At 36.9% G+C, this 12,763-nt stretch overlaps 1 protein-coding gene across 2 annotated transcripts in view; it reads right to left on the reverse strand.

The window, feature by feature from the left end:
- Window positions 1-365: 365 nt before the first annotated feature.
- Window positions 366-12,763, reverse strand: part of NSUN3 (NOP2/Sun RNA methyltransferase 3) — a 53,143-nt gene continuing 40,745 nt past the window's right edge. The window contains exon 6 of one of the 2 annotated variants that reach the window (XM_032631609.1): window positions 366-2,130. In XM_032631609.1, coding sequence (XP_032487500.1) covers window positions 1,860-2,130 — 271 coding nt within the window. In that variant the 3' untranslated portion in view covers window positions 366-1,859. The remainder of the gene's footprint in view (window positions 2,131-12,763) is intronic. The other variant, XM_032631611.1, reaches the window with a different exon arrangement.

Below are 12,763 nucleotides of genomic sequence, written 5' to 3' on the forward strand. Positions count from 1 at the left end.
GTTCAGAAAAGGTAACACATATATATAAAGAACTTAGTCAAATATTTAACACTCAATAAATGTCAGATGTTTCATTATAGTTATTGATAATAAAATAAGCTATATGTATATCTATGTTTGCATTTTTCAGTAATCATAGAAAGGTCTAATCCAACAGCACATTGAGTATTCAGATTAGGCTTCATGGCATTATGCTGGGAAAATAATGACATTCAACAAAGTGCACTGTGAAAATTTACTTTGTGATTAATCTACACAGAATAAATGCACTTTTTAAACCTATAGTATCTGAAGACAGGATTTCAAACTGAAAAAACAAACCAATAAGCACACACTAAAAATACACACACACATAATAAAAGTCCTTTCCATTATTATTAATCTTCTGTACTAACTCAGTATATTTGATTGAGTCCAAGAGATCCAGCTTTTCTTCAAATATATTGGTTAGATATAAAGGAAACAAAATGGTTAATACAATGAAGGTACAGAAATAACACTCTTCCTAGGACTTCCCAGTTAAAGGAGCCCAGTTTTATATGCTTGCAAAAAAAAAAAATAGTAAATGAGCCAAGAGTCTCTAGTTTAAATGTACAGAATGTAATAATTCAAAAGGATTCAGCTTCAGCAGAATTTTGTATTTCTATAGTCAGTTTTGTTTTTTTAAAAAAACTAATTTCTAAATAGATAGAATCTTTTGAAATATGCTACATAATTTTTCTTAATAGTTGGAAAAATATGTTTGGCGTCTGAGTAAAGCAATTTCTAGAGAAAACACATGATCAAAACCTGAGGCTAAAACCCTAAGTACATATACAGAAATGTACACAATATTCCCAGGATATGGATAAACAAGGAGAGCCACTTAGTAAATGGTACTGGGTTTTGGTAATAGTATAATCCACTCTCATTAGGCATCTCCCTTTTGTGCATTAATATGTGACATCATAGTCTCAGATAACATTTCATAACGCAATGAAATAAAAAGCCCCTCCAGATTGCAACTGTTAGATAATCAGATTCTGTAGTGTTCATTATGACTGCAATTATGTAGCAAAACTCTCCAAATATAGTTCAGTTATTGTGGTTATTAATCATTCTGGTTTTGTTTCAAGTACTTGCTTTATAGCCTGCTGGATAGACTCCATTATTCTACAAGCTGAATGCAGAAAGTCAAACATGTGCATGTGAATCTGCTGTCCTAATGGCCTTTCAACATAATTTACCCTTTCAATTTGTATTTGTGAATACAAAAAAAAATGGAGAAATAAAGCTGGTGTCAATAGAGTCACTGACCTTTGCAGTAAACAGAAGATAGTTCTTAACGAAAAACAACTTGGCAAATAAGAAATCTATTTTCCTAGAACTAGAAATAGTACTGCTTAAGAAGTTAAGTCTCAGAATAGCAATCAGTTCTTATAGAAAAGGGGGGAAAAAACTCAAAGAATCTATACATTTGATAAGGAAAAAAATTATAAGAGAGTCAGAAGGTGTGCATTTTTAGAGGTTCAAAGCACCAACATTACAGATAGAAGGTATTTCTAAACATTTTATGCACAAAACCATATATTCTGATTAATTTAACTACAAGATGCCAAGTAAAAGACAGATTTATTATAGAGAACAAACACCATCTGCACCATCTTAAATCATTACTGTAGATGTATTTCTAGGAAAAAAATATACCTGAAAAGTTCTGAGATGCTAAAGTATTAACTAAATAGGATTCCAACAGACCCAGGAAAAGTGGCTCCATTTTATTTAAATGTTAACACGTAGAGAGCCTACATGTTAAATAAATATAATAATACATTGATATGTTATCGATGTAATGGTTCACAAAATGCACATCACCAATTTCAAGTAGTCCATGATTTTTTCAATTTGGCTACATACATTGGGCCCCAGGCTTTGCCCTTGTCTGGAATCACCAATAGCCCACATTCCTGGCCAGTGGGAGCAAATGTGAAGTCTTGGGAGCAAGTCCTTGCCATTTCCTTAATGTCCACAGGCATGATGTTACTGTAGGAGTTTAAAACTTCACTGATCACATCTTGATTTTCTGCCTTGGAAAGTGTGCATGTAGAGTACACAAGTAGCCCTCCAGGACGTAAGGCCTTAATTGCAGACCTGCATGTAATCAGGAAAATGCAAAAGATTGGTTATGTACATTAAAAGGAACTATGGGGGCTGAGGGCAAGAAAGCTTACATACTTGAAATTAACCCTACTCTGACTCTGACTGTAATAACTTTGGGTGTTTTCTAGCCTTACAACAATTTCTTTCTAATGTATCCCTGGATAACTGGGAAAATGATAATGAGACCAATCAACATGGGAAAGACAGAGAGTATGTCTGACTGGTTCATTGTTTTGTTCTTCTAAGGACAGGAGGATGGAGGCAGAGCATGGAATAATGGGTTTGTCTTTGAATATACTGAGTGGTACTAATGGGTAGGTGGGAAGGAGAATCTGAACTTCAGGAAAGGGGTTAGGGCTCAGTGATAGATGAAGTCATGTGAATAAACAGGATTTCCCAGGAAAAGAACAAGGAAGAAAAGTGGACTAAAGACAGAGAATGCCTATATGTAAAGAGAGCAGAACTTAGAAAAAATTTAGAAGGCTTCTCCAGATAAAAGTACAGCTTTAGGGAAAAGATGGGAAGATTTTTTTCCCCCAAGGGGAAGACTTGAACATATTTGTAGATGCAGATCCAGGAGAACAGTCCCAGGACTTCAGGCTGCAAATGGAGGAGTTAGCTTCAGAAAAGATGGGATTCCAGCTCTTCATCTGAAACAAGAAGGGAGCATGAACAGGGAACCGAGACATGCTAAGGTAAATGAAAGGTCATGATAGACAGCCTTGATGATAAGTGTGGAGGGGGAAGCAAGGTCATCTACTGAGAGAGAAAACTAGAAAAGTTTTAGTCCTGCTGCTGTGGTGATAACCCCAGAGCAATTACTAATCAAGAACTTTTTTTTTTTTAAGAAATCATGTTCCAGAACCTCTACTGGATTTAAAAGTACAGTCAGCCCCGTCTCAACCTATATTTAAACAACTAGAGCACCTCCCAATAACTAAGGTTTATAATGAAGATCCATATCAACAAAGCAAGTTCAAATTCTGTCTTCTATGTTCGATCATTAAAGGATTGAAAAATTCTAACTCAAGACAAGCAAACTGATGACGATTTTTTTCTCCTCTTTCTGTAGACATCCTTAAATATAATGTGTAATAAAAAAAATGTACTAACTCAAAACAATAAAGTAAAAAGGATAGAGAGAACCATTAACTAACAGTGAATTTCAACACATTTCTGAAAGATGATATGCAGACAGACGAATAGTGAATGAAGAGAGTAGAGACAGCACTACAGCCACAGAGGGTATAATTTCACCTGCAGAACTACAGAGGGGTTTGGGACCTGGAAAAGCCAGACTAAATGTGACAGAAGTAAAAAGTGAAAACAAAGATATTAATTCAAAGCATAGATAAGAAACCACAGATTTCAGACTCCCATATATGGCAAGTCAGGCAGCCAGGTAAAAAGTTGGAAGGTTTTTTTAACTGAAGTATAGCTGATTTATAATGTTGTGTTAATTTCTGCTGTAGAGCAAAGCAATTCAGTTATACAGTCTTTTCCATATTCTTTACCATTATGGTTTATCACAGGATATTAAATGTTGTTCCTGTGCTATACAGTAGGACCTTGTTTATCCATTCTATGCGTAACAGTTTGCATCTGCTACTCCCAAACTCCCAATCCATCCCTCCCTCACCTCACCTCCCCCTTGGCAACCGCAAGTCCGTTCTCTATATCTGTGAGTCTGTTTCTGTTTCATAGATAAGTTCATTTGTGTTATATTTTATGTTCCACATATAAGTGATATCATATGGTATTTGTCTTTCTCTTTCTGACTTACTTCACTTAGTATGATAATCTCCAGGTCCATCCATGTTGCTGAAAATGGATTATTTCATTCCTTTTTATGGCTGAGTAGTATTCCATTATATATATGTACCACATCTTCTTTATCCATTCATCTATCGATGGACATTTAGGTTGTTTCCATGTCTTGGCTACTGTGAATAGTGCTACTATGAACATAGGGGTGCACGTATTTTTTTGAATTATAGTTTTCTCTGGATATATGCCCAGGAGTGGGATTGCTGAATCGTATGGCAACTCTACTTAATAGATTTTTGAAGAACCTCCATACTGTTTTCCATAATGGTTGCACCAACTTACATTCCCACCAACAGTGTAGGAGGGTTCCCTTTTCTCCACACCCTCTCCAACATTTCTTATTTGTAGACTTTTTAATGATGGCCATTCTGACTGATGCGAGGTGCTACCTCGTTGCAGTTTTGATTTGCATTTCTCTAATAATTAGTGACGTTGAGCAACTTATCATGTTCCTGTTGGCCATCTGTATGTCTTCTTTGAAGAAAAGTCTATTTAGATCTTCTGCCCAGTTTTTTGATTGTTTGTTTTTTTTGTTGTTGAGTTCTATGAACTGTTTGTATACTTTGGACATTAAGCCCTTGTCAGTCGCATTGTTTGCAAATGTTTTCTCCCATTCTGTAGGTTGTCTTTTAGTTTTGTTTATGGTTTCCTTTGCTCTGCAAAAGCTTGTAAGTTTGATTAGATCCCATTTGTTTATTTTTGCTTTTATGTCTATTGCCTTTGAAGACTGACCTAAGAAAACATCGGTACGATTTATGTCAAAGAACATTTTGCCTACGTTCTCTTCTAGGAGTTTTATGGTATCATTCTTACGTTTAAGTCTTTAAGCCATTTTGAGTTTATTTTTGTTTAGGTGTGAGGGAGTGTTCTAACTTCACTGATTTACATGCAGCTGTCCAACTTTCCCAACACCACTTGCTGAAGAGACTTTCTTCCAGTTGTATATTCTTGCCTCCTTTGTCGAAGATTAATTGACCATAGGTGTGTGGGTTTATTTCTGGGCTCTCTATTCTGTTCCCTTGATCTACATGTCTGTTTTGTGCCAGTACCATGCTGTTTTGATTACTATCACTTTATAGTATTATCTGAAGTCTTGGAGGGTTATGCCTCCTGCTTTGTTTTTGTTCCTCAGGATAGCTTTGGCAATTCTGGGTCTTTTATGGTTCCATATAAATTTTTGGATTACTTGTTCTACTTCTGCGAAAAATGTCATGGGTAATTTGATAGGGATTGGATTTAAACTATAGATTGCTATGGCCAATTTAACAATATTAATTCTTACAATCCAAGAGCATGGGATATCTTCCCATTTCTTTGAATCATCTTCAATTTCCTTTATAGTTTTATAGTTCTCAGCATATAAGTGTTTTACCTCCTTGGTCAGGTTTTATTCCTAAGTATTTTGGGAGGGGGGGTTGTGATATTAAAAGGTATTGTTTTTTTTACATTCCCTTTCTGATATTTCACTGTTACTATAAAGAAATGCAACCGATTTATGTATGTTAATCCTGTATCCTGCTACCTTGCTGATTTTGTTTATCAGTTCTAGGAGTTTCTATGCAGAATCTTTAGGATTTTCTATATATAGTATCATGTTATCTGATATAATGACAATTTTACCTCTTCCCTAAAATTTGGAAGCTTTTTAATCTAAGAAAGTTGAATAAACTATTTAGGGAGACCTAAGGCACCCCCTCCCCAAACTAAAGACCTCTGCATTCAGCAAATCATAAAGTGACATCACCAGGCAAAAATTATCACCCCTAAAATAAACCTCCTAGTACTTTACTGTCCCATTATTAAATAAAAATGTACAATGAAGGACTATTAAGGGTGAGAAATGCTTACGCAATATGTGAGATCAAAAGTAAAAGAAACAAACAAAAAATGGCCTACAAAGAAACAGAAACTTCAGGGAACAAAAGAGACATAACAAGACCTTATAAATGCAGAAAGATCAGCAAAAATACAGGACCCACAAAACAATAACAGAATGCCATGAAACAGGACCAAGAAGAGGGCTCTTTGAAATGAAACACATGTTTATCAAAATAATATTTTATAGAAGTGTTTGGAAGTTAAGGTTGAAAAATCTTCCAAAAAAGCAGAACAACAGATGGACTGAAAATGACACAGGGAAGATTAATCAAGCAGGTCCAAATTTCAGTTAACAGGAGTACTGGAAAGATAGTACAGAGAATTGGGGGAGGGGGACTTGAATTAGTGAAATAAGAATTTTCTAGAGATGAAAAGAAGTGTTCAGATTAAAATAGCTCATCATAAGGCTAGAATATCCATTATTATTTATTCAGCATCTATTATGGGCATTGTTCTAGATGTTGGGTATACACTGAAATAGAACAACAACAATAAAAAAAAACCCCTCAGTTTCATGAAGCTTACATTCTAGCTGGGGGAGAAAGACTACAAAAATAAGTAAGTCTGTCATGGACTGAACTGTGTCCCCTCAAAATTCGTATGTTGAAGCCATAACCCCCAATACCTCAGAATGTGACTGTATTTGGAGATAACATCTTTAAAGAGGTAATTAAGTTATTAAAATGATGTCATTAGGGTGGGCCCTAATCCAATATGTCTGGTGTCCTTATAAGAAGAGGAAATTTGGACACAATTACAGAGGGAAGATCAAGTGAAGACACAGGGCAAAGACAGCTATCCAAGCAGAGAGGCCTCAGAAGAAACCAACCCTGCGGACACCTTTATCTCAGACTTCTAGCTTTCAGCACTGTGAGAAATATCTGTTGTTTAAGCCATTCAGTCTGTGGTACTGTGTTATGGTAGTCCTAGCAAACTAATACAAAGTATTTACACATATATGCACATACATATATAAACACATACACACACATATATACGTATGCATGTATGTTTGCACGTGTGTTTTCCCCCACCAAGCAATCCTCCAATTCTCTGCAAACACTGACTGCATGTCCTACAATTTATTTCAATTCTGACACTATCCACCTGGTCCCACAGACTGTCCTTTGAATGCCAACTGCAAGTCCAAGTCTTTGGCACTTCTGACACACTGGTTATAAAACGGGGGTTCCCACAAACCCCTCCTTGGGTTAAATAATTTTCTAGAATGGCTCTGTTACTTACTATGTTACTGATTTATTATTACAAGATACAATGCAGTAACAGCCAGATGGAAGAGATGCACAGGGCAAAGTATGCCCTCTCCAGGCACACCACCCTCCCAACACCTCCTCTCCACCCTGAAAGTCCTGCGAATCTCTTCAGTGACGGTTTTTTAGAGGCTTCATTAAATAGGTGTAATTGATTAAATCATTGGCCACTGGTGATTAAACTCCATCTCCAGCCCCTCTCCCATCCCTAAAGAGGGGCAGGGGTGGAGCTGAAAGTTCCAACCCTCTAATTATACAGTCAGTTCCCCTGGCAACCAGTCCCCCATCCTTAGGGGCTGCCCCAAAGTCACATTAACATAAACTCAGGTATGGTTGAAAGGGCTTGTTATGAATAATAAAAGTTGCTCCTTTCACCCTTACCAAAGCCAGATATAACAAAAGACGTTCCTATCACTCTTATCACTTAGGAAATTACAAGGGTTTTAGGAGCTCTGGCCTGGAACCAGGAACAAAGATGAAATACATATTCACAATATCACAGTTTGCTTATTTTTTAATTTAGTGATAGATTCTATAAAGAAAATTAAATCAAGGTAAGAGGATTAGGAGTGCCTGGATGGTAACAGGGATTGCAGTTTTAAGTAGGATAATTAGAATAGGATGACACTTCAAGAAGTGACATCTGAACAAAGACCCGAGAAGAGAAGGTAAGGAAGTGGGCCATGTAGATATTTGAGGAAAGAGCATTCTGCACAAAAGGAGTAGCCAGTGCAAAGACCCTCAGACATGTCTGAGGAAGGAGGAGGCCAGTGTGGACTGTAGCACAGGGAAGAAAGTGGTGGTAGGGTAAGATGAGATCAGGGAGCTAAGAGGAGAGGGTGGCAGAGGGTCTGACACAATACTGTCAAAACTCCAACCTTATAGTGAATGAAAAACATCCACAGTTAGATGCATTATTGTTAAATTTTAGAACTTTGAGAACAAGGAAAAATGCTAAATGCCTCCAGAGAGAAGAACTGGTTGCCTCTAAGGGTCCAGGAATCAGACTGGCATCTGTGGAGTAGTGTACTCCAAATCCTGGGAAAAAGGCAATTTAAAGTGGATGCTATTTACTGCCACACTGTCAAATAAATATATAGGAGGGAGACAGAAACTTTCAGAATATCTGATGACTCAGAAACTTTACCTCTAGCAGAATGAGGAGGTAAATCAAGAGAGAAGAGAACTGTGACACAGAAAACAGTGAACGCCACATAGGAGAACAATGAAGGGAGTGAAGCCCCAGAATGATAACTGCATGGGAGCCCTTAGAGGGTAACTACTCCAGATGAGAAGGAGAGGGAGACTCCAGGGAGAAGTGAGAGAAGGGAGAAAAGAGATGAAATGACTGAAAACTGAGAAAAACTTTGAAGATTTGATACATGCACCTGGGTGGGTGTGTAAGGGGGAGAAGAAAAGAGAGAGAGAGAGTCTGTTCCATCTAATCTGATTATAAGAAAATATTCCTCTCAGTGTCATTCTGATCACAACACCGAACCAATAGAGAAGGAAATTTAATTCTAATGTATTAGTCCATTCTGCAGTGAATAAAACAACATATATTGATTATTGGTCCTCAATGTTCAGAATCATTCCATAAACTTATCTTAGTAATGTTTCAGAACAGATTATAAAATCTCAGAAAGAATACCGTCAACCTGACAACATAAACAGTAAAGGTGCAGGTATAAGACACTGGGAAGTAGAGGGGAGAAATGTAGATGGGGCGGGGATGTAAATATTGTTATTATTACAAAAAGAGAAAACCAAGAGCTATTGCTCTGATTATTCAAAAAAGAATAAAGCTCGAAGTGTGTTTAGAGAGACTTTCTACCGTTAACAGAACAAGAAATGTAGATCTAAGTGTGAAGTACTAAGTTTCCAAGCTGACTGAGGGAGAGACCAGGAAACTGTAACAGGGTGAGAACACAGGTTGTAGAGTGCTGTGAAGAGGTAAGGGAGGTATAAGTGAGATGAGCCCAAGCAAAAAGTCAGGGCAGGCACACCTCGGAGATATGGCAGGTTTGGTTCTAGATCACAATAAAGCAAATAAAGTGAATTGCAATAAAGTGAGTCACCAAACTTTTTGTTTCCCAGTGCATAAAAAGTTATGTTTACACTATACTGTAGTCTATTAAGTGTGCAAACATTATGTCTAAAAAATGTACATACCTTAATTAAAAACACTTTATTGCTGAGAAATGCTAACCATCATCTGAGCCTTCAGCAAGTTGTAAAATTTTTGCAAATAGTAACATCAAGGATCACTGATCAAAGATCACCATAACAAATACAATAATGAAAAGTTTGAAATATTGTTAGAATTACCTAAAAGTGACACAGAGACACAAAGTGAACAAAGGCTGTTGGAAAAATGGTGCCAACAGACTTGTTGGATGCGTGGTTGTCACAAACCTTCAATTTGTAAAAACACAGTATCTGAGAAACACAATAAAACAAGGTATGCCTGTAGTCAATGTCTAAAGTTGATAAATGAAGTAATAAAGGATAAACATATTATTTAGAGGTTTAGGAGGGACCTGAAGAATAACTAAAGTATAAATAATTGTAAGTGGTTGCTCTGAGGAGTAAAGCTAGGGGAAGATGGGGGAGTGGTAGGGGTAAATTACTTTTAACTAAAAACTCATTTATATTTTTAATTTTTTACCCATGTCATGTATTTCTACGATAATACAAATTAAAGGGTAGCTATGACAGTAGTATAAATATTAGAAAATTTCCCATAGAGGTCAGTTGTTTTTTTTGTTCTTTTAATTTGACTATTAAGGGATTAACTCTCTAGAAAACTCATTCCCTGAGGTCCAGATAACTAAAATTGTATGGTATCCAGTATTTCTGGTCTTCTCATATATCCACTTACTGATATAAAAAAAAACTGGGAGGTGACTACCAATTTACAGTAGCTTACCACTGTAAGCCTACTTAACCTTCAGTGTTTGCTGTTAATTTCTAAAAAAAGTTTTTTAACCTGTCTTCTTACTTCACTGTCTCCTAAATATTCTCCACAGAAACTTTTTTAAAAGGCTCAGATCTAGACACCAGAGATATGAACTGTTATGGGATAACAGCCTATGGGAGGAAGAATGATGGCCCACAAAGATGTCCATATCCTAATCCCCAGAACGTTTAAACATGTCACATTATATGGCAAAAGGGTATTTGCAGATGTGATGAAATTAAGGGTCTTAAAATGGGAAGATTACACTGGATTATCTGAGTGGGCCCAATGTAATTACAAAGATCCTTACAAATAGAAAAGGGAAGCAGGAGAGTCAGAGAAAGAGAGGTGATGATTGAAGCTAAGGCTGGAGTGACAGGAATGCTAGCCAAAGGTCACAAGCCAAGGAATGTGGGCTGTATCTAGAAGCTGGAAAAGGTAAGGAAATCATTCTCCCTGTCTTAGTCTGTTTGGGTCGCTATAACAAAAACACCATAGACTAGGTGGTTTAAACGATAAACATTTATTTCTCATAGTTGAGGAAGCTGGGAAGTCAAAGATTAAGGCACCAGCAGGTTCAGCATCTGCTGAGGATACCTGCCTCCTGGTTCATAGATGGCCACTGTGTCCTCCCATGGCAGTAGGAGCTTGGGAGCACTCTGAGGGCTCTGTTATAAGGGCACTAATCCCATCATGAGTGCTCCACCCTCATAACCTAATCATCTCCCAAAGGCCTAACACAATCATCTTTGGGATTAGGATTTCAGCATATGAATTTTCGGTCTATAGCACTCCCCTAGAGCCTCCATAAGAAATCGCAGCTCTGCAAACACCTTGATTTTGAAACTATGACCTCCAGAAGTGTAAGATACTAAATCTGTGTTATTTTAAGCCACTAAATTTATGGTAATTTGTTATTAATAGCAGCAATAGGAAACTAACACACACCTGGTGATGGCTTTTCAATTTCTTTTACAGTGACATACTGAGGCATCGGTAGATTTTGCTAAAATTGTGCAAGTTTCAACTACACTCATTTTGGATCATTTTCTACTGACTATAGCAATGAGTATAAGATTTTCTTTTAAAAAAGTTAGATTATTGTGCAAGGGATATATACAATTTGAATGAGGGTATCTTTAAATTCCCATTAAAAGGATTTATTTTGATCCTAGTTCCACAGTCAGCAAAACCAATGCCTAATCAAGTAAGTATGATTCTTTCTCATTACAGTTGTACAAAAGTACATAGAAGCCTCATCATTTACAAACAGTATGTTCCTGGCTTGATGCAAATTTCAATTAATTTCTATAATGTTGCCAACGTTGGCTGATTCTTCTGCTCTGTCTTCATCCCAACACTCATAATTTATCTTTCTAAAATTAGGTTGGTATAACTTAACTGGCCACATTAATTTCTTAACAAGGAAACTGTGTGTGGCAACACAAAGGCTTTTTTACAAATTGGGTTAATCTCAACGTCCTAGGGCAAAATGTGAAGAGATTCCTATCAAATGGTTGTTGCTGTTTTGCTGCTAATGATTGCTGTTTAAATACCATTTTTGCCCTTTTGCTTGTAGTAGTTACAGATTTCAAAAAATACCATAATTTTGTATTCAAAGATCAAGGAAAACAGGTAATACGGAAAAAAAAAAAAACTCACTCCCAGAGTTCATATAGCCAAGACTTTTCTATACTGAGAATTATTTTATTCTGTAGTGTCTAGGATAAATCATTTGCTTCCATAACCAGTTACATATATTTTGAAATAGCCCATAAGAACCACGTAATTATTATATTAATTAATTAATTTGGATAGGTTTCATCCAAGTCATGAAAAGAAGCATTTTTAAAAGGCTTTTTAAAAATGGTCCTTTTTTTAAGGACAGTAGACAGTAGGGTGTGAGAAAGGTTGTGTTGCTTCAGGAGAGAAATTATGACAATCAGAACAGAAGAAAGATACTGTTTACTAGGTCTTAACAAGCCAAGTAAGAAATTTTAAATTCTGGAGGGGTAAAAACATTTAAAAGTTAGACTTGGGGCTTCCCTGGTGGCGCAGTGGTTGAGAGTCCACCTGCCGATGCAGGGGGACACGGGTTCATGCCCCGGTCCGGGAGGATCCCACATGCCGCAAAGCAACTAGGCCCGTGAGCCATGGCCGCTGAGCCTGTGCGTCCGGAGCCTGTGCTCCGCAACGGGAGAAGCCACAACAGTGAGAGGCCCGCGTACCGCAGGAAAAAAAAAAAAAGTTAGACTTGAATAATACTAATAAACTGGCAAAGTTGTGGTAATGACCATATAAAAACATGTCAGGATTAGAGAAGGAAAACAAAAAGTGCTGGATCTGGGATCTGGTAGAAGGCAAAAGGTTGCTCTATGCTTGTGTAAATTTCTGTGTCATGTAGTTTGTTTGTTTTTTTTAATAAGAGGAGGTAAAACTAAACAACTAGCTAAGCAACATCCATTTTGGCATAATGGTATCCTCTGCTAACCTTTTCCAAATGAGCTGTGTACCTTGGCTTCTCAAGGACTACATGTTTCACAGCTTAACAAGATCCTGAATAATGGGATATTTTTCACTTGTGCTATAACACTAACTATATTGCATGAAATTACAAGTTGAATTAAGATGGGCATTCTTTACTACTGAATTATAACTGATGGCAGAGAGATGGTCAGCAGTGATTTCT

The sequence above is a fragment of the Phocoena sinus genome, chromosome 4 (assembly GCF_008692025.1).
Source record: "Phocoena sinus isolate mPhoSin1 chromosome 4, mPhoSin1.pri, whole genome shotgun sequence".
Classification (NCBI taxonomy): domain Eukaryota; kingdom Metazoa; phylum Chordata; class Mammalia; order Artiodactyla; family Phocoenidae; genus Phocoena; species Phocoena sinus.